Raw genomic sequence first — 21,824 nt, 5'->3', positions numbered from 1 at the left:
TAGGCTGCCACATCCTGAGTAACCACCTTGAGTAATTCCTCAGCCACTTTATTATTGTGTGTGGAATGTTCAGAGGTTCAGCGTCCCCCTCATGAACCGAAGAGGTGCGCTTCAGGCTTAGGAGAAGGATCAGCTGGATCTGGGGATAGAGCGACCGGTAGGGATGCACCCACGATGAAAGAGTGGGCGCCCGCCCCACCCCAACGCAAGAGCAGCATGCTCTTCCCCCAAACACACAAAACAAAACTGGTGTGTGTCCGTTTCACCGCTTGATTTGTTTATCAGTTATTCTTTTTCTTCTTCTTTTTTTTTAAAGAAAAGAGAAAGAGAAAAGTTTCTGTGCACTACCTAACAATTCTAACTCCTAACAGAGGAAAGTAGAAATTTCTGACAGTCAAGAAGCACAACACACACAGAATGATCTGAAGACAAAAGATCTGACGATGCACCTGTGACGCATCTATTTATAGCCCTGCTACAGGTGCATCCAATGATGTCACCAGCAGAGGCTATAAATTCTAGTCAATTTTATTGACGTGTTGCACACATATTCACAGCTAGTCACTCCTAAAGACGTTCCCAAAGCGCTAAATCAGTGCTTTTTTTTAAAACTGGCCCTTAACACTTAGTTTACTAATTTTAAACCATGACTTGCACTGCACGCAAATCACTAATATTTACATTATATTCATGATGTTAGCCAGAGGGAAACTGGCCCCCACAGTGAGTCTGGTTTCTCCCAAGTTTATTTTTCTCCATTAACCAACATCTTATGTAGTTTTGTGTTCCTTGACAGTCATCTTCGGCTTGCTCACTGGGGTTCTAAATTCAATAATTAATTCATTATTTTTATACACAATTTACAATCATATTTAATAAAACTACACAATATTGACTCTAAGACTTTATAGATATTACAGTTTCATTTCCTGTTAAAGCATGATTTTCTGTAAAGCTGCTTTGAAACGATGCATGTTGTGAAAAGCGCTATACAAATAAAAATTACTTGACGGTGAGATCAGTCTCTTTTTAGCGCATGTGGTTGTAGGGTGTTCTTGGTAATTGCTAGGGCATATCTAAGTGGTTGCTAAGGCATTCTGGGTAGTTGCTAGGTGGTTGCGTACTTGCTGGAATCATTAGGCAATTGATTCACGGCCAAGGCAATCTGGAGCCTATCGTAAACAAGCAGCACTTTTCCACTAACTTGAAAGCTGAACGGTGAAGTAACGGTTATGTGTTTAGGTGATAGTTTTACATGACTTTTCTTCCCCATAAACAAACATGACATCTTTATCCTGTTATTGAGGACATATTTAAACAACCCAGATAGCAAACGTACATCTCTGAGATCTCTGTTTTAGATCTTTTCATCTGGAAAGCATCACAATCTAATTAACATCTGCTAAACATCTTAAAAAGATTATATATAAAAAAAAAAATAGAAAAGAAACGTCTTGTAGCTGTATTGTAGATGAGCAAACAACCTAAAAAATACGTCTTTCTGATGTAAACTCACATAGATGTCTGGTGATGTACGCGTGCTATCAGGAAATCCAATGCAGTCCTTAATACATTGCTCAACAAGATTGCCAGAGAAAATATCTATGAGCATGACTGACTGAATTCATTGCCCAGGTTAGTTCGCTGGATGGTCGTGTCCTTGTTTTTTACTGTTGTTATTGTGTGAAAAGGTTCTCTTTGCTGCAGGCGGTAGCCACTGTTGTTGTTTGAAAATCTTTTCCTGCTGATGAAAAACAATCACCCCCTCATGCAATCGGCTCCTGCATAGAGACCAGCAAGCTTTTGGGGCCAGTGTAGAACCAGTTTTCCCCCTCAAAACGACTTTTTCTGCGATGGAACAGCTTGAGAATTTGCACCGGCCCAGAAACTGGCCCCCAAACCATATCAGTGGAGAAGGGCTAAATTATATTCTTGTCCCTCATTGTGGTTTGGGTCTCTCCTTCACTATTTGTCTATGTTTTTATTTTGTTACTGTTGCCTATTCTATCACCTGCCAACATTATGTAAGTATGATGGCTTAGAGAAGCAAAAGCACCTCTCCTTAAGCCACACAATTTGAGGTATCATTCATGTGTAAATGCCACTTTGCAAGCACTGCTAATATGACCACCATTGAGTGAACACTTAAATGTGTTTCAATGTAGCTCTAGTAGAGTGCTAAACACTTTGATATGTCTTATTTTTCTTTTTCTCTCTGCCTTAGCACACTTTAGTGTTATGAAGTGTGCATGTATGTGTGTAATCACCTGATAAATGACTTGTCCTCTAGAGCCATAGAATGCTTAGGTAATTTGTTTTTGGTCAAAGAGGCAGATGTCCCTGTGGCCCCATTCATGTAAGTCCTAGAAACAGGGATGTCAGTCTAAACAAATCTCAGGCCCTAAATGGCCATAAAGGGTGACTATGTTGCATTTTGTTGAATGCTTTTAACTGCTGTTTATAATGCCTAATAAGAACCTCTTGTAATCTACTCTCAGATTTAACACATCCAAAAATGTCCAAACTCTTGACATTGTTGAGTTCTTATTGGGTTCCCAAACTCTAACCAGGTGATATGCTGGCTGGATAAGAAGGTGATATGCTGGCTGATTGGGGTTAAAGGACAAATTTAGTAGTCCACATGACTTGTCCAATATATTGTAAGTTTTTAAAGAAACATAATAACTTTGACAAAAATACAAAAAAATTCAGTTGACGAGCTTAATACATATTATATAAATATGTATGTATATGCAAAGACACCTGTCAAAAAGTCAGGTTAATTTCCCCAAAAAGTGTTGACAAAAATGTGTTTGTTTGTTTGAGTGTCCCAACCAGCCCGACACAGCAATATTTTGATAACTATCCCTTTAAGATCTAGGTTTATTTCAAGAGATACATTGTAATGTTTTGTTGTTTCCTATGGGTTGTCCAGCTCCAATGTCTCTATAAGGGGACAACACTGTTTGTTCTGATTGACCGATGGAGCTGAAGAAACACGAACACCGCTTAGGATGGGTGTTGTGAAATTACTAGAGAGGTGCATCCGTGTCAGACATTGTGACCGAGGAAATTTGCCTACTTTGAACTAATACTGCTACTTTGTTAGCTCAGCTGCACTTTGTATATTTTTCCTGGGCAGAAACCAAAAATATACAAAGACAGTGTCTTGCATCTGTGTATGTATTTATAACCTTTGGGTTATCCACACCTTCATGATGCTGGTGTAAATGGGCCCTGCTCACTCTGATTCAACAATTTCCCTCAATAAGTAACTGAATAGGAGAATACATTTAGATAAGAGATGTTGTCTATATCTTTTTTTTTTTTTTACCTGATAGACACATCTGCTCTTTTGGTCTGCCTTTGGGTTACAACCAGGGAGTATCAGGGAGAAAAACATCCATTTCTGAAGTAATAAGGTGATGTCATCCACTGGCAGAGCAGCACACACGCACACACACACATACTGTCTGAAACAGGCTGTCTGAAACAGGCTGGATGAGGTAATTCACAGGTATTAAAGAGAGAGAACAGAGGAAATGAGTGGCATCCTTTGCCTGCAGCATCCGCTTTTTCCTTCCATTCAGATGTTGCATGCCTGTATGTGCTTTGCCAGAAATATACAGGGATGTGTCAGGAAAAGAGACATCTGCATTAAAAGTGCTCCACCTGAACTATTCTAGAAAAGTGTATGGGGGAATTTAACTGCAAATGAATTGCGCCCACTGATCGTGTTGTTTATTTGCACACACTGTCTGTGTTGTTCTAGTAAGCTGTTATGTTTGCGATTGTTATATGACATTAACATGCGTTCCCCGTCTGTCGCTCACTTCGACGTTGTCGAAAAAAAAGCGACACTAGGGGTCTCTCTTGAGTGCCGAATATGCCTCTGATCTATGAAAAAAGGCCAATGGGAATTAGGCAGACAGTATTTGCATACCCCGCCCCGGACATACGGGTATAAAAGCGGAGAAATACGTCGAGTTCATTCAGAAATTTTCTTCGGAGCCGATGGTCGTGTTGCAGTCAGCTGCGAGTCACACACCTGTTCCTGTTTCCTCTGATGCTTTGCCTGCTGTTGGATCTATGGCGCACTTCAGCGGCTTTCTCCATTCTCTGCATGGCAGTGCAGTTTGCCCCTGGATGCTTCAGCAGCGCAAAAACTAAAAGAGTTTTATAAAAGAGTGCTTTCTCTGAAAGAGTTATTTTCTCTAAGAGCAATACGCAGCTGGTGTTGAATGTCCTTTTCAGGGCGCGTCTTTGTAAAGATGCCCTTCCACCCCAGCGTAGTTCCTGGATGCGGTAGAGTGCTCTCCGCTTCAGACGGCCACAGGGGTTGTATCGTGTGTCTGGGTTGCGATCACACCGAGGCAGCGTTTTCACTGCGAGAACATGACCATGGCAACGTTGCGGTCGCGGCTCGCTTTCAATAGAAAGCACTTCACTCCAGCCGCCCCCGCATTGCTCCTTCTTCCCACGGGATTGGTACGCCCCCTCGGACCACACGCCCCCCGGCACGCTCGTTGACTCCTGTCTGTGCTCGAGGCAACAGCGGCTCGCCTTACAGCCAGCCTGCCTATCCTCTAGAGCTCGAGGTGGATGAGCTAGCCTCTGCATCGGAGAGCGCGGCATCTGACGCGGATGACTCCCTTGGGCTGCCGCCTTCGGGCCTGCATGCCCAGGCTGAGGCTGACACACAGATGTCTGATATGCTTTCCCGGGCCACGCCCGGAACCCCCTCCCCCTCACTGCCATCGCGGTTGGATGACTGGTTCCTTTGGACACCGCGCCGCTCACAGCCGCGCCCCCCAGGTTCCGTTTTTCCCGGAAGTGCATTATGAGCTGGCGTCTGCATGGAGGGCACCCCTTCCACACGTCACAAAGCCATTCTCTCATCCGCTCTCGCTACCCTTGAAGGCTGAGCGGCCCACGGGTACACAGTGATTCCTCAGGTGGATAGGGCTGTTGCGCTCCACCTGTGTCCAGAAAATCCTGCCACCTGGCGGGGTCGCCCTGTACTCCCCTCCAAGGCCTGTAGGACAATATCGTCACTGACGGCCAAAGCCTACAGTGCTGCCGGACACGCCGCTTCTGCCCTGCATGCCATGGCCCTCCTGCAAGTCCACCAGGCCAACGCACTCAAAGATCTGCACGGGGGTAGCCCTGATCCCGACGTGCTGCAGGAAATGTGCTCAGCGACCGACCTCACCCTCAAAGCCACGAAGGTCACAGCGCAGTCACTCGGGCAGGCGATGGCCACACTCGTGGTCCAGGAACGTCATTTGTGTCTAAACTTGGTCGAGATGCGCGAGACCGACAAAGTGCGCTTCCTCAACACCCCTGTCTCCCAGTTCGGCCTCTTCGGCGACACAGTCGAGGACTTTACTCAGCAGTTCTCCGCGGTGAAGAAACAGATAGAGGCCATTTCGCATATCCTGCCCTGCCGCAAGCCTGCCGCCATGGGCCAAACGCCCTGCTCTGCCTCAACCCGGGCCCAGCTCTCAGCCCACCTGCCGAGCACCCCGCAGGAAGTCGATGCCCCCCGTTTCACTGACCCCCTCGAGTACCCGCAAGGCACCCAGGTGCACCTGAGACGATCAACCTAGGGACCAAGATGTTAACTCCAGAGCGGTTAAGCATTAACCTCATTCTCCACATTCTCAATAAAAGAGCTATATCCTTTGTCTCTGGGTCACCTGGCCCGCAAATGCCGTTCTCACGGCACTCTGCTGCCACAGCTCAACAGTCCCGGCATGCTGGATGCGGGCCCTCAGCCCCACGACTGTTCCCCGGCTGGCCAGTTCTGATGAGTCTAGAGGATGCCCCTGCTGGGTGTACGGAGCAAGGTAAGTGCTTCGAGTCTTTTCTCAGCACCAGAGCCTCGGGATGTGTCCGCACCTCCGACGCCATGCTACCTGCTCCGCTGCGAAGCCCCGCCGGGTACGTCAAAAATAATTGTCCCTTTGGTGCCCCTAGCACGGAGCTTTGATGCATAGCTTTCACTTCCCAACCCGTCACGCTGGCTGGCCCAGACCATTTGACTCGGTTACGCAATTCAATTTCTCCGTCCGCTTCTCCGCAGTACACGGCGAACATGCCAAATCCCTGCGCACAGAAATCGCTACTCTTCTACTCAAAGATGCGATAAATGTAACCTCCATTCCCTGATGGAGGAAATGAGACGTTGTGTCCTCCTGGCCATGTCGCTGAGCCGAGCCACTGTAGTGGCCGGACCATTTCCGGCTCCTCAGAAAATTCCTGAATGAACTCGACGTATTTCTCCACTTTTATACCCGTATGTCCGGGGTGCGGTATGCAAATACTGTCTGCCTAATTCCCATTGGCCTTTTTTCATAGATCAGAGGCATATTCGGCGCTCAAGAGAGACCCCTAGTGTCGCTTCTTCGACACAATGTCTCATTCCCTCCATCAGGGAACAGAGGTTACATCCGTAACCTAGACGTTTTCGGTGATCGGATTGCTATTTAATCACTGAAACCACTTCTGACCTAATTTAAAGGTGTAAATGCAAATGCATATTCGTTATCCAGAAACAACTACGTAAGTTAGAGGTTCGCTGATCGATTGGCCCCCCGATATTCATCTTAAATCCGTGATCTACGATCATGTCTAGAATCAGGGCCGATCTTTTTTGCAGTAAGCAGGGAATCACACATACACACTGCTACTCTAATGAATGAGTGCTTTCTCAGCCCTTGATTTATGGCATAGTGGCCTTTGAAGGGTGAATTGTTGTCAATTCTAAGTATTCACAAATGTAAACTTTCAGACATGATTTAATTCACATGAATATGCCGTTTTTATTTGTAAAAATATGTAAGAATTACACGTGTATAAATATTAAGTTGCCCATTTTCTAGAGTCATTATGGTAGTTATTCTGACTTGTTGCACAGTGAGCAGAAAGAGGATAAATGGGCTGCTAACGGGTATAAAAACTGATTAAACAACAAATAAACATGCATTTACAAATCTGAGTACATGTGATGTAACGAGTCTTGACAATCAGACATTGTGTTGCGCGACAGAGATTGTTTGAGCGATCATGAACACTTTTAGCTTCACTACTTTCAATGTGCTCACTTGCGGTGTCAATTAAACATGCACGCTCTCCAGGTGCCTCAATATCTCATCATCAGTCACTCATCTCAGCACTATTCAGTAAGGAACCCAATTTAAATCAGATTAATATTGGTCACATTACCACTAATCACAGCAATTCAATTTTAACCATAACGGCACCGTGTCTTCGCATTTGCTTAATAATTAATGATTTGTGTTTCAACAAGATGCCAAAGAGAGTAAATAAATCATAGATTTGAATGATTTCTCACTGGAGTAGTTTTAGAGCTTGTAATGGATATATTTTCTTATTTTTGAACGTATCTCTGCTGTGTGCGATGCTCTCATGTTTTTTGGTTGCCAGTATATCACTATGACCTTTTGATACTGACAACAGTTCTGTTAATAACAGTTTCAAAACAAATAAATGTTAGCAATTCATGTAATTTTTATGTAATTCTGGTAACAAACACTGAACAGTATATTTTTACAACATTTATTATTCATAATGTTAGTTAATAAAATTACAATTGTTCATTGTTTTTTCATAGTGCATTAATGTTAACTAATACAACTTTTGAGGGCCTGTGTGCTCAACAAGTAAGGACGCTGACTACTACACCTGGTGGTAGTTCAAATCCAGGGCGTGCTGAGTGACTCAGGCTTCCTAAGCAACGAATAGGCCCGGTTGCTAGGGTGGGTAGAGTCACGTTGGGTTAACCTCCCCGTGGTCGCTATAATGTGTGGTTCTCGCTCTCGGTGGGGTGCGTGGTGAGTTGTGCGTGGATGCCGAGGAGAATAGCGTGAAGCCTCCGCACGTGCTAGGTCTCCACGGTAACACAATCAACAAGCCACGTGATAAGATGCCGGATTGATGGTCTCAGAAGCAGAAGCAACTGAGATTCATCCTCCGTCACCCGGATTGAGGCTGGTTGGTTTCTTTTTAGACTAGTCGACTTCAAAATTTCAGTTTAAACGTTAGTGAAATTAGTCGTTCAAAACCTCCCTATTAAATAATGTTAATAAATGGAACCTGTTACCGTAATTTTACTGTGTGGGGCATAAACATATAACTGCAGCATATAACTTGCAAAAGTGTGGCAAAGGGCACTTTAAGAAAAAATCAGTCTTAGTGTTAAAAAATCAGAGATCGGTATCTGCCTCAAATTTTCTGATCGGTGCATCACTAACGTAAGTACTTAATTAATTATGTTATGAGGTTGCACTACAGTCATCCATTGTTAAATCGTGTTGTTCTTCCCTTCTTTCTATTTATTCTGTCATTGCAATGTGAAGAACACAACAGACACTATTGTCTTGCAATCTTGTCACCCGAACAATGAACATTATTCCATGAACTATTCTATTGGAATACATTTGGAATATCTTGTCTCTTTTCTCAGATCCGCACTTGCTTGCATCTCTCCTCTGTTCTCTAATCACTTATGTGGCTCGCGTGACACTCACGTGAAACCAGATGATGTAATACATTCACCAAGCACCTGTACCAGTACATCTACTTATTCATGTGATTATCTAATCAGCCAATTGTGTTGCAGCAGTGCAATACATAAAATCATGCAGATATGGGTGAAGAGTTTCAATTAATGTTCACATTAGCCTTCGGAATGGGGAAAAAACATGATCTCAGTGATTTGGACCGTGGCAAGATTGTTGGTGCCAGACGGTCTGGTTTGAGTATTTCTGTAACTGTTGATCTCCTGGGATTTTCAAGCAAAACAGTCTCTTGAGTTTACTCAGAATGGTGGGGAATACAAAAAATATCCAGTGTGCGGCAGTTCAGCGGATGGATATGCCTTGTTGATGAGAGAGATCAACGGAGAATGGACAGACTGACAGAAAGGCTGTGGTAACTCAGATAACCACTCTGTACAATTGTAGTGAGCAGAATAGCATCTCAGAATGTGCAACATGTCAAAACTTGAGGCAGATGGGCTACAACACCAGAAGACCACACTGTGCACTTTATTAGGACCATAGTGTTACTAATAAAGTGCTCAGTGGGGGAATGTAAGTAGTGTTTTCCACAGTGGAGACACATTTGACTGCAATTTACGCAACTGTTTAGTGACTTCTCTCTCTTTTTGTGTGCATGTACATGTAGGCTGGATTTGAGCTGGTGTCAGTAGATGGAGAGTCCCTTCAAGGTGTCACACATCAGCACGCAGTGGACGCCATTCGGAGGGCTTTCAGCAACAAGGCCAAAGACCCCATGGAGTTCATCGTCAAAGTTCCCAAGAACCCGAAGGTCTGACTGAAAGCAGACTGAAACTGAGAGACGTGTTCAAATGTTATTGCTCTAATGCTGCTGGGTATAAATAAGGGCACATGCCCAGAAGAAAAATAATGCCATCATGCAGTGGGGTGAGATACAAACACCTGAGCAAAATGTAAAAACAAATTGGGGCTTCCACAGAGTGCTACTGGCCATTTACAGATGCTGACCTTTATACCTTCCTCAGTTGAGATGTATTTGTGGAATCCATTCCTTTACATTCTTTACGTGAAATTTGATGAAACAGTCATTAATTTTCATTTTCCAACATTATAGGATCAGAAACACTGTCTAAACATGACGTACTGTGGGTTTCTATTTTTAGTTCTGGTTTAAACATCAGCCAGCGAGATAAGAGGCACACTGGCATGACATGCTGATAATCTGTCATAACACCACACATCCTGGAAATAGTTACATAAGGGACCTCTCCACATTCATGCCTGAAAGAGATTAAACAAGACCATGTTATGGATTTAGATCCAGATCAGGTCTTTTAATATAAATATATATATATTAAATCATGGTTTGGTTTAGTGAATGTCTAGGGGATTATTACAAATTGTGGTTGATCTCACTGCAGAACCCTATCTTACACTACATCCTGTGCTCTAAGTGAATATTTAACTTGGCAACAAACCTGTATGCGTACACACTTAGCATTTTTGTATTTGTGCCTTAAACCCACACATAAGGACAGTGCAATTGAAAACTATACTTTGTGATCATTGTAGGATCAGTGTTATATACTGAACATTTTCTGAGAGACTATGTAAGCATCTAAAAAAAGCATGTAAAAAGCATCTGGTCTGCATTTTTTTTATTATTACAAAAGGCATTGTGTGATATGCCTTTTAGTTAAATATGCATGAGTTACATATTACCAGTTTCCATTCCACAGATCTTTCAGACTGTAATTCTGACCTTGAATAATAATTCACACATCATTATTAACCATAGGACTTCATAATACATTTCTAAGTTTCAAAATATCCAATGTCAATAACAATGGTTGAAAGATTTTTGTGAGGAAAGGCATTTTTATGAGGAAGCCTTGCAATTGATGCTCTGATTAAATGTGAAGTTTGTAACTAGCTGCACCAAACGGAATTACAATCGGTTTGTTTGATTGGCCTGATTGAGACGGACATTAATCACTGATCAGGGTTTAGGGACTACCTGTATAATGAGGGAATGACATAAGTGTTAAAAACTTGTTTGCAACTCACTGATATGGCCACATTTGGTTCTCCAGGTTTGCTTGTTGATAGTTCAAATTGTAGGTAAAATTAAAAGACACCATGCTCAACATGAGATGACTTATTTTCTTTAATTAAAAACACTTTTTACAAGAAATATACAGCATGATTGACAAAGAAAGCATACACAAGCACATACATGAGGGAAAAACAAGATTAAATGTTAATTTGCTTTGGTCTATTCACAGTGGTTACAACTCCAAAATAGATAATTTGTGTGTGTAAAAACAAATATATTGAATATGTCAATAATATTACAATATGAGGAATATTTACATGTATATTTGCATCAAGGGTATGATTGACTGATAACAGGAGGGATGTAGTACTGTCCAGGGGAGAGTGATCTTTTTGTAGGCCCATAACAAGTCTTTGCTATAAATGTGAGATATGACCAAAAAAGCTTAAGTTGATTGTAGAGACCATTGGTGGCAATGGCTTCTATAATCGAATTAGACTTACGATGCTTTTGGGAAGCGCAGCCCAGACCAATCGGGCACAGTGAACCATTATGCCCAATTCATTGTACCAAGCTGTCCAGAACGTTGCACTGTTGTTAGGCAATGTTCAGGGCACCTTTCTTCAAAAGGCTATAAAATCGTCATCGGTAATGATGTTCTGTATTGTCAACAGGCAAGTTAATTTCCTGTGCTGAAGATGCAATAATATGAAAATATGAAAGCACTTACTGTTGGAACTACTGTCAGATTTCCCCATGAACTGCTGATGGCAAATGATCCTTCTGGATGACAGTGTGCGAAATATGCAATACAGATTTGTTAAACCCACAAAGTTACCTGTTTTACCACAAAATAGCTTGAGATGCTATATATAAAAATATACATAGTTAATTCTTCCTCTTTTTTTTTTCTTTTAAAGAATCTGTTTCATAAAAACAAAAGAGTTTACATAAGATACTTTTCCACCATTGGGCAAAAAGGTTCTGAGCCCAATGAAGAACGTATCCAGTAGCATTTCCACTTGAGCACAGTTTCGCACTGCATGATTATAAACCGTTCTCGGGCCGTATAGCAAACAGTGGTGGTGGAATGGTTTTAGTAAATGGTGACTCATGATGGTCAATTTGCCAATGGCAAGGTAACTAATTTGTACCTCTCATGCCATCTCTATCTGATGTGTTTGTTACAAACATTGAAGCACCACAATGGAAAAAGAAACCGTAACCGTACCAACTGGCCCGGATCAGCACGGTTTCGCTACTGGAAACGTTCAGCCCTATTGTGGAAAAGTGGCTATAATGTATATATCCCTTTTTATTAAATTTTTTAGTATTCTTCAAAATGTATGCAAATCTAAAATGATATAGTATCTATGCATTCATTACTTATGTCATTACTGAGCAGAATTGCCTCACCCACTATGGGTGGATAAACCACTGATTGAAACACAGCCCAAAGTAACCTGTGTAATGCCATACCTTGACTGTCTGTCTGGCAACAGAAATACTATGTTATCATGCACACATGCAATTCAATCTGTAAAGTGTGCATGACAGTACTTAAAAGATCACTAGGAAAGAAAAAATATATTTTGACGCTATATTTCTAGTTATATTTGCTAATATAATCTAATTATAAAAATAACACCTCTACATGAGTGATAATTATCAAATGTAGTGTTAGCAGTGAGGCTGTGAGAAAATATAGAGAGTTCTTGCTGCATAGTGCTGTAAATGACTGAAAGGAAATGGCACAAGTTTATTGAACACTCTAAATACCAGCATAAAAACTAGAACATCAAGAATCAACGCAACAAAACTGCCGCTTCAGTGACCAAACATCTGATGCAAGTATTTTCCCATTAGTTTTAGTGCTAGTATAATAGGGGAGCCAAGCAGTGTGCTCTGTCCTTTGTGATATGAGAGCAAGCAGATTCTGCATGAATCCATGAAACTCTAAGTTGACATGCTGTATCTCTCATCAGTTTTCTAATCTTATTAACATTTCTGTATGTTTCTTTGCTGGGACAGTCATATGGGTTTCTGATCGTGCACTCGTTATTAAAATGAAGTAATGAAAAGTTGTAAAAAGGGTTTTTTCTGCAGATCATATATAGGGGTTTGTCACTGGTGACATCAATGTATGATGTCCGCTGTTCAGAGTCATTGTACATTCAGTTGAAATCACTCACAGGTTTCCAAGGCAGTGCAAAGAACGGATCATAAAGATGTCTAAATATCGCTCCCGTATTTTATTTGCTGACACCACAAAAATAACTTGCCTTGAGTGAAGTACACTATGTGGCCAAAAGTATGTTGACACTTAAACACCACACCTATATGTGCTTGTTGGGCTTTTAATTTCAAGATCATTGGCATTAATAGGGAGACGGTAATCCTTAACAGCTCCCACTCTTCTGGGAAGGCTTATGTTTGGAATATGACTTGCAGATGTTGGAATACGGCTGCGGGGATTTGCTCCAATTCAGAAACGTGCATCAGTGAGGTCACACACTGATTTTGGAGGATATCAACATCTAATTCATCAGGTATTCAGTGGGGGATTAGGTCTTGGCTTTGTGCAGACCAGTCCAGTTCTTCTACACCAGACCCAGGAGACACATCTTTTATGGACCCCTGATTTGTGCACAGAGGCATTGTCATGCAGGAACAAAAAAGGACTCTCTCCAAACTGTTACCACAAAGTCGGAGGCACACAATTCTCTAGAATATCATTGTACGCCATAGTAGTAATGTTTGTCTGGAATTTTGGGGCCGAACCCATTATTAGAAAGGGGTGTCCACATACTGTTGGTCATGTAGTGCATTTCTGAAATAGTGTAAAGAAGCATGCCACATTATATTGCTATGATGACATGTTCTCCTCATACAAACACAGTGGAGGAATTTTTAGGACAAATCAAAGGGTTTGATTGCAGAGAGTGAGATGTGGCCTAGATTTCTGTGGCAGTGATCTCCTCAAAGTGGATCTCGTTGCTTCGCATGTCAAACTCCTCCATGTCCCTGTTCTCTAGCTCCAGACTAAGCTCCCTCATCACACGCTCAAGGTCACGGTTTCGACGGTACATCTGGATGTAGTTCTGTTGCAGCTGCTTCTGGTAACGGATTACCTTGTCTTTCTCCTCCTGCCACACCCTGCGCTCATCCTCAAAAGCCTCTAGCTGGTCCTCGCTCCGCCTCCTCTCATACATCAACTCTGCTCGCATTCGTTCCACCTGCTGACGGAGACCATGAAGCATGCTCTGTCGTTGCACCTTTGCTTCATCGCTTTCATACGCAAGATGTTCTTTGCTGCTGCTGTCCCAGAAAGCAGGGCTGATCCCGTGAGCAATCCCCACACGGCTTTGAGGCAGGGGCAAGCTCATGCATTGGCCTTTAGAAGGTGGAGCTTGGGATGTGGGCACTGCCAGGGCCTCTTTCAGACGGAGGGACTCTTCCTCCAAACGGCCCAACTTTTCTCGCAGGAGTTCAGCTTCACTCTTACGACGCTGCAGTTCATTTTCACAAACCTCCAGTTCTAGTGTGCGGGTACGGGCTGTGACATGAGCTTCTTGCGAATAAGCCTGGCTGGCTTGCAGTTCAGAGCGACCCTCTCTCAGCTGGGCCTTCAAAGCAATAATCTCACTGGCTTTCTGACCAAGATCTGCCTGTGTGTCCTTCAGCTGCTGCTTCAACAGAGAGATTTCACCTGACTTTTGACATACCTATAAAAGACACAAAGATGTGAGTTAATAAATAATTACATGCTAAGTTATAAGTTATGCTCACAGCCTCAAGAGCGCTACATGTTCACCTGCTTTTGGTCCAAAGCTTTTTATAACATCCCTGGAGTCTCCCCAGCACTGCACATTTTGAATGGGTAGGGATAAGTGAGTCATCCAAAATGTGCAGTGCAGGGGAGACTACAAAAATGGTTTGAAAACCCCTATTTTAGTCCAATGGCAAGAAATCTAGTCTACTAGGTCTCACCTCCCACTTTGTTTCCTCTAGACGGGGACCTAATTGAGTCTGTTCTCTCTCAAAAGAGGCACACCTCTTCTCCAGTGCCTCCCTTTCCTGCAGCAGCTGTGAAAAATCCTCCTGCAGTTTCTTTTTCTCCTGCTGCAGTTGAAACACCTGCAGCTGCAGAACCTGTTGTGCACGTTGTGCCTTTATCTGCACCTGCTTCATCTTTGATGCACAGCTCTGCCGAAGTTCTTCCATCTCCTGCTCACAGCGCCTCTGCTTCTCCTCATACACCTACAGACATGAAGGATAAACATGATTTAAAGACATGTGACTCATGATTTGTCTTTGTACCTGAAAATGCCCAATCAATGGTAGACACTGTGATATATTGTCTATTGAGAAACTCTTCTCTGTAATTATCACCTGACAAATGGCTGCCTCATTCTCATCCAGGTTGTCCCTGAGTTGTTGCAGCTCCTGGTCTCGCTCCCGTAGTTTCTCCTCTAGTTCACGAATGACACCTTCATATCCTTCCCCTGGAGCAGGGGACTGCCCACATGATCCATTCTCTGACAGGGGCTGACCTCGCCCACTTAAAGACCCTGTGCTCTTACTTGACGATGATCGACCACTGTCAGAATTGGAGTGTCCATGGCCACCACTAGAACGTGAGGTTTCCATATGGCCGGAGGGTACTTCGCTCTGCGCCAAGCTGTACCCAGTGCTGCTGTAGGTGGGCAGGCTGGAGAGGGAGTTGCGGCCTGAGTCGGACATGGTGCCGGATTGGTTACTCCGTGCATTGCGACTCCCACTGTAAGAGTTTCGCTTCTCTGCACAACCCAACCCTGCTCCCCCACCAGGGAGTAAGAGGTTGAGACTTCCCTGGCTTTCAGACAGACTGCCCCCTGGGCGTGGAGACAGGTACTGCACAGAATTGCGATTCTTTGGCATGACAGGCTTGAAGGCAGTGGGACGGATTAGTATCTTCTCCATATTCTGTAATCAAAAGCATGGAGTTAATCTGTCAACTAATTTGAACCACATTTTAATTTCTTATACTAATAAAATGCTGACTATCCACATGATAAACAGCTAAACCACAACAACATAAAGCTACCACTAGCATCATTTATTCAGCTCAACCTCGTAGAGTACAAAATCTTAGTCTCATTACATAGGATAAGGTGCTTGCTAGCTTTTCACACATTCAGTAAGCAGTTTTTCTAATGATTTTATTAGGCCTCATTGAATGTTAGAGTGTAACTGAGATCATTGAATGAAAAATAGAGTGTCATTGATTAAATGTGAACAGTGAGTGATGGCATATTGATGTATTGCAGTATTTGTGAGTGCAGTGATTAAAGGCTCTCCTCAATTAATAGAAATTAATAGCCAATTAGACGTTCACTGACTGTGTGCAAAGGTACAAAGCCACCATTCACCATGTATGAGAACTATGCCATGAAAGAGAGTTATTCAAATCCAAGGCATGAAAAAATAACGATTCCCAAGCATACCCGGACTCACCTTCTCTAGCCTGCCAGACACAGGGATGAGCTTGGGTGGAGGGCCTCCGAAGTTACCATTCATAGATCTGTTATCAGGAGGCTCTTCAGTATCAGTGCATGGGCTACACTTGGTCACATGATTATCATTCCAGTCCCCCACTGGCTCATCACTCAAATAGCCATAGTTGCCATTGCCAGCAGAAATAAGGGCAGAGGACTTGTTCTTTGCAGGTAGAGGAGGCTGGTTGTTGACAAGCTGCTCCTGTGAACTGGTTCTGCGGAGTGTGCCCTCTTGCTGTCGGAAACAGCTGGTGGCTGGTGTGGGTTTACGATACTTAGCGCCAAATTCACTGACGGCTCGGCAGTGGCGCTCCTGGTAGGAACGTCCAGAGATGAGGCTACTGACAGACCCCATGGTACCTGTTGCACCCACAGTGGGGGAGTGAGAAACTGAGCAGAACTGCTGGATGTCAGCACTGGGCTTTGGGTGATCAGTGGGCACAGGCAAATCCTGAACTAGAGCCATGGCAAACACGGGCCCAGGACACACACTCTGCAGAGGGAGAAACAAGAAGACAAGGAATAAACCTTGCGTCTATAAACAGATGTTAACAACATGAGTTGATTTTCACGAAACCAGCAAAAGTGGCTCATAGTGGATGTAATATAATTACACAGTTCACTAATCATGTCTAAGAAATGGATTTCCATGCTGATCTAGACTGGTTTATTCTAGTTAGTGCTGGGTTGGGGTTGCTATAGTTATCCCCACACGACCACGGACATATCTTATCAATATGGTGCTACTACTGTATGCCATTAGCCCCTTTCTCACCTACAGTCCAGTATTTTCCCTTAGTAACTTTCTAGATGAGAACTATTAAGAGGAACTTTTTCCCTCTTTCATTCACACTCACAAAAGTAACCCCCGGAGTGACATCATCTAGTATTGGCCATTTTTCTTCTGACATCGTTTACACGTGCGATTCAACTGTAACAGCAACGAAATCAACAAAACCGATGGAGGAGGCCAGGATCGGAACTACACTTTTGTTAAGGCTGTTTTACATTAACTATGGCTGTATCTGAAAACTTAGGTGTCTTGATATAAGTTAACTATGCAGTAACAGGCACGCAATACTTCCCACATCTAAACTAGATTTCATGATGTTTTATTTTATAATAGAGTTCAATTACCCACTCTCGTATTATTGTTTTTCGTCATCCCCACAAAAAATGTAATGTAATAATCCAGAAATCACTTTATTTTCTGTAGTCGCACAGTACAAACAGTACAGATGCGATACTTATTATTCTCTTTGGATACTTTATTGGTTTTATGATAGTTCTGTAAGGGGAATTGTAAAATATGTGAAATCCTATGAGTAGTAGGCTTGCTGCTACAAGTTTGTTTACAAATCTTTGCGTTTCTCAATGCTTTCTGCAGCATCTCCCACAGTCCCTCTATGCCCTCAAATGTAACTACCCCAAAGTAGGAGCTAAAAATGTCCCTTAAAGCAGCTACAAGTAACTATTGTTCCTCAGGTGTGAAAATTGTGAAAAGTAATAGTCCTGTAGAAAAGTACATAAAAAGGGGTTTAGTCCCTGCAGTGGGAAAGGGCCTATTACTGTAAAGGCCTTAGTCAACACAGCAAGAATTGACCAATGAATCTAGCCAATTAAAAGACTGGAAAGCATTAGCAGTGAGTTATGAAGCTGTGAGGCAGTGTGATACAGTTTAACTCATGGATGGACAGTGAGGGCTATATATATTTAGCCTGCTGTTGTGTGCTAAGAGCAGTCTTGCCATGTGGAATAATCTGCAAAGAGCCTGCCAGTCCAATCCATTACACACACCCCCAGTACACTTCAGAGCACACTCCCAATGCACTTCAAAGAGCATTCCTCATTGCCACATGCAGAGGAACACACTCTTTACCAGGAGAGATCAGGCTGCACTGACTGCAGTGGCACTCCTATGACTTTGCCAGAGAAGGAAATGGAGATAAAGAGTCAGGTCCCTGCAGAAAATACCAGCTTAGGTCAGCATCAAATTCCATGCTGGCTTAGGCTGGTTTGGTGCTTCTCTAGCTGGTAGAAAAGCATAGCCATACTGCATGTTCTTTCTGGTGAAGCTGGTTGATCAAGACACTCTAGCTGGCTAAGATAGTTAAAGGTATAGTTAAGTTTAGGATTTTGTCATTTACTCACCCTCATGTCATTCAAAACACATATGAGTTTTTTTCTTCAATGGAACTGAGGAGAAATGTAAATAATGTTGATACTACTCTTTTTCCCCATACAATCTGAATGATGACATTCTGCACAACATCTCCTTTTGTGTTTCACAAAGGAAAGAAAATGAAATGGGTTTAAAACAACATGAAGGAAAGCAAATATTTACAGAATTTTCATATTTTTGTGAACACAAGAAACCTGGTGGAGACAGCATCCAAACCAGCATCTCAAACACAGCAATGCTGGTCTTTTTAACAGGGATACAACAGTGTCTCAGCATCAGTCTGCCTAAAAAATTTCTTACAACACTCCCATTTCTGTTCACTCATCCACAAGTTTCAACTGCACCACAAGCCATTTTAGCTGAGGTTTAAATTCTGAATAGGTCAGATGGCAGATTTCAGCATAGGAGGACAGTGTTTATGTTGCTCTGAGAGTTCATGACCAGCCTCAACCTTCCTATAAGTCACACTGTCCTTCTGCCTGTTGTCCTTTATGGCACAGATTTCATTTGTGGGTGAGTGCCTGATGGTTTACTGATTTTAAAGAATTAACATCCTCTTATGTATACGTGGCATGTTCTTCTATACATTTGATAAATTACACTAAGTCATGCCTCTCACAAAAAGTCAAAAGACACAAACATCACATTACGGACATGCCTGTAAACGATCTCTCTCTCCTGCACCATCTTCCGCAGTCGGCCTTTATCCCTCTCAGAGGCTTGATTAGCCTGATAAGGGACCAGGTGTGTAGAATCACCACCCGGCCCCGCCACAATGTAGTGTAATGTATAATGACTGTTTTTATTTAAATCTTGTTTTGTTATGCATTTTGAGCTGTTGATGTTCAAAAACCATATTTGTTGAGAACATTTCACACCATCCTGACCTTTGACATTACTTATTCCTGGTTCAAGACCAACAGGTTTAAAGGGCCAGTGCAGAGCCAAAATTTCCAGCCCAGAATTGCCTTTTCTTCTGCGGAAACAATCTGGAACACTTCCAGATTTGGCACCGGCTCCAGAACTGTGTCGGTGGAAAAGGAGTATGAGAGAAGATTCTGCTCTAACCCTCTGTGTATATTATAAATAAATCCAGGTGCATACTGACAAGGCAATAGGAATCTTTCTTTCAGAGCAGAGTCTGGATAGTATTAATATTAACATAAAACAATTTGGCTTTAGTAGTGAGGTGAAAGCGATGAAACACACAGTTTGAGAAAGAGGAGTAAGAGGGATAGTGTGACTTGTTGAGAGTAACAGTTTCCAGGGCATCTCTTTGCTTACACACATGGTTCCACTAACATCGTTATCAGGCATTTCAGCTTCAGCAAAGTGACGAGGAGCAGGGTGTGGCCAGGCTGTGAGGATGCATGCCTGGCGCTGAGTTGCCCCAATCAGAGGGAGAGAGAGAGATAAGGAGGAGCCGGAGACGCCAGAGAGAGAGAGACACATGGAGCTGTGTGTGTGTACAGTGTGTGTTTTGTTATGCTGAAAAACAGTTTTATGTTGTGTTTAATTAAAAGTCTTTTTAGCTGATAACCCAGTTCCTGTTTCCTCCTTTCCTGATGAATTCTGAAGTATGTTCCTTTATTCAGTCCAGCTCTCTAACTGCACTTTCACACTGCCATAACAATCAGACCTCAATGCAAATTACATAACATAAACTATGGCAGAAAACGATCAACTTTTTATTTTATAAAAAGTGTTTCTTCTGGACAAGGTGAAATATGTTAGGAATTTTAAGGCTGTTGCCAATGTCTGATTCCTGGGAACCCTTTTCAAGCATTTCCAAGGCCTTTAAGAAGAGGAGGTCACACCATGCTGAATCATCATGGATCACTTCACTCTTTTAATACACATATCCACCCCCTCCACAAACCTGTCCTTACTAGGGCTGCCCCCAATAGTCGACCAGTTGATGAGAAGAGTCTTGGTCAACCAAGTTTTGATTGGTCAGTTGGAAAAAAAATAAAAATCCACATTAAGTGGCGAAGTCTTGCTGCCAGTGACAGGCATGATCGGTCCATACGGTAATTAACTATGTTGGGCAGGAAATCCAAAGTGTGGGATCATTTCGAGAGGGTACAGGATGACCCAGAGAAGGTGACATGCAAAATATGCAGGCAAACGTTCACCTATCATTCATCGACCTCAAACATGGCTTATCATTTGAAACATTTAAGTAGCCTAACGTAAGCCACTTAGCATGGCTACTCGCTCTAACGTTAGATAACCTAGATAAATATGAGCTATTAGGCTTATCCAGGTGTTAAGGAGGAGTGGGGAAGCTAAATCAGAACCTCGCTTACTGCATGTTTAACTTATTGTGCATTTCTCTCTATAAATTCACAAAATGCTCAGACAGTCTCCTTGCTGGTTTTTCCCAAAACATTCAGAGTCATTACCACTTTTGCCGGTGGTGCTGCAGCTTGCATCGTGCATGGGCTTGTAGAATTTATATTTTAAAAGCTTATTATTTTGGTTTAGTATCTCTCTGTACAGTGTTAGGAATGTTACTTATAATATTCTTTCTCCACCCTGGAACTCAAACCATTTTCTGATACCCCCCAAAAAATATATTTAAGTAATTAAATGAATATTATAAACGTGCGACAACTAGTCGACAAATGGCTTAAACTAATGACTACTAGTTGACTAGGAAAATCTTTGGTTGGGGGCAGCCCTAGTCCTTAACCTCTGTTGCTTCCAACCCACACCATTTTCCCATCAGATTCCAAATGTTACTCTAAAGTTACCCTAAAGTAAGCTTGGAGGCCCCAAGCCACTCATAGCCCTTTTCCACCGAAATGGTGATGGTTTGCGTGCCAAGCCTGAGCTCAGCTGGTTCACGGCCAGGACAATCTAGAGCCTCAGGTCAGCTTTTCAACAAATTTGGAAAATGTAATAACTTAATGAGATCAGCTACATAGGACCGATTAAATCATCTGATAAAAGTCAATGTGCATCATTTCTTGCCATATCTCCTCTTAGAATCTTTTTTTCCCCTTTGCGATCTCTCTTATCTTGAATCTCATCTTAAGAAGAAGAAGAATCCTTTATTTTGGTCACACATTATACACACATTTTTGCATATATACAGTGAAATGTATCAGTTTTCACATAGTTTTTCACATAGCTAAGCTGGGGTCAGAGTGCAGGGTCAGCAATGATACGGCGCCCCTGGACCAGATAAGGTTAAGGGCCTTGCTCAAGGGCCCAACAGTGGCATCTTGGTGGTGCTGGGGCTTGAACCCCCAACCTTCTGGTCAGTAACCCTGAGTCTCAACCACTGAGCAAACCATATCGCTATAAGAGTGCTCATTTCATCCATGTTTCCTCAACACTTTTGATGTCTAACATTTTTGTGCAAGGTTTTTATTGTTGTTATAGAGTGAAGAAGTACTCCTTGCTGCAGATGGTAGCTTCTGTTGTTGTTTGGGAAAACATTTCCTCTTGATGAAACATTATACCGCCCTCCGCACCCTGACGTAAGCGGTTCCTGCATC

The 21,824-nt window shown here is 42.7% G+C and overlaps 2 protein-coding genes across 2 annotated transcripts in view; one reads left to right on the top strand and one right to left on the bottom strand.

The window, feature by feature from the left end:
• The window catches only part of pdzd7a (PDZ domain containing 7a), a 47,819-nt gene extending 38,459 nt beyond the window's left edge, over positions 1 to 9,360 (top strand). Inside the window, 1 exon segment of the mRNA XM_052151638.1 lies at positions 9,211 to 9,360. Coding sequence (XP_052007598.1) covers positions 9,211 to 9,360 — 150 coding nt within the window.
• Positions 9,361 to 10,698: 1,338 nt separating this feature from the next.
• The window catches only part of LOC127661023 (leucine zipper putative tumor suppressor 2 homolog), a 32,514-nt gene continuing 21,388 nt past the window's right edge, over positions 10,699 to 21,824 (bottom strand). The window contains exons 2-5 of the mRNA XM_052151565.1: positions 16,096 to 16,629; positions 14,992 to 15,564; positions 14,590 to 14,859; positions 10,699 to 14,324 (exon numbers count right to left, since the gene is read on the bottom strand). Of these exons, the coding sequence (XP_052007525.1) occupies positions 13,554 to 14,324; positions 14,590 to 14,859; positions 14,992 to 15,564; positions 16,096 to 16,602 (2,121 nt within the window). The 5' untranslated portion in view covers positions 16,603 to 16,629 and the 3' untranslated portion in view covers positions 10,699 to 13,553. The remainder of the gene's footprint in view (positions 14,325 to 14,589; positions 14,860 to 14,991; positions 15,565 to 16,095; positions 16,630 to 21,824) is intronic.

This window comes from Xyrauchen texanus, chromosome 20 (assembly GCF_025860055.1).
Source record: "Xyrauchen texanus isolate HMW12.3.18 chromosome 20, RBS_HiC_50CHRs, whole genome shotgun sequence".
NCBI lineage: Eukaryota > Metazoa > Chordata > Actinopteri > Cypriniformes > Catostomidae > Xyrauchen > Xyrauchen texanus.
This window is presented reverse-complemented; position numbering and strand designations above follow the sequence as displayed.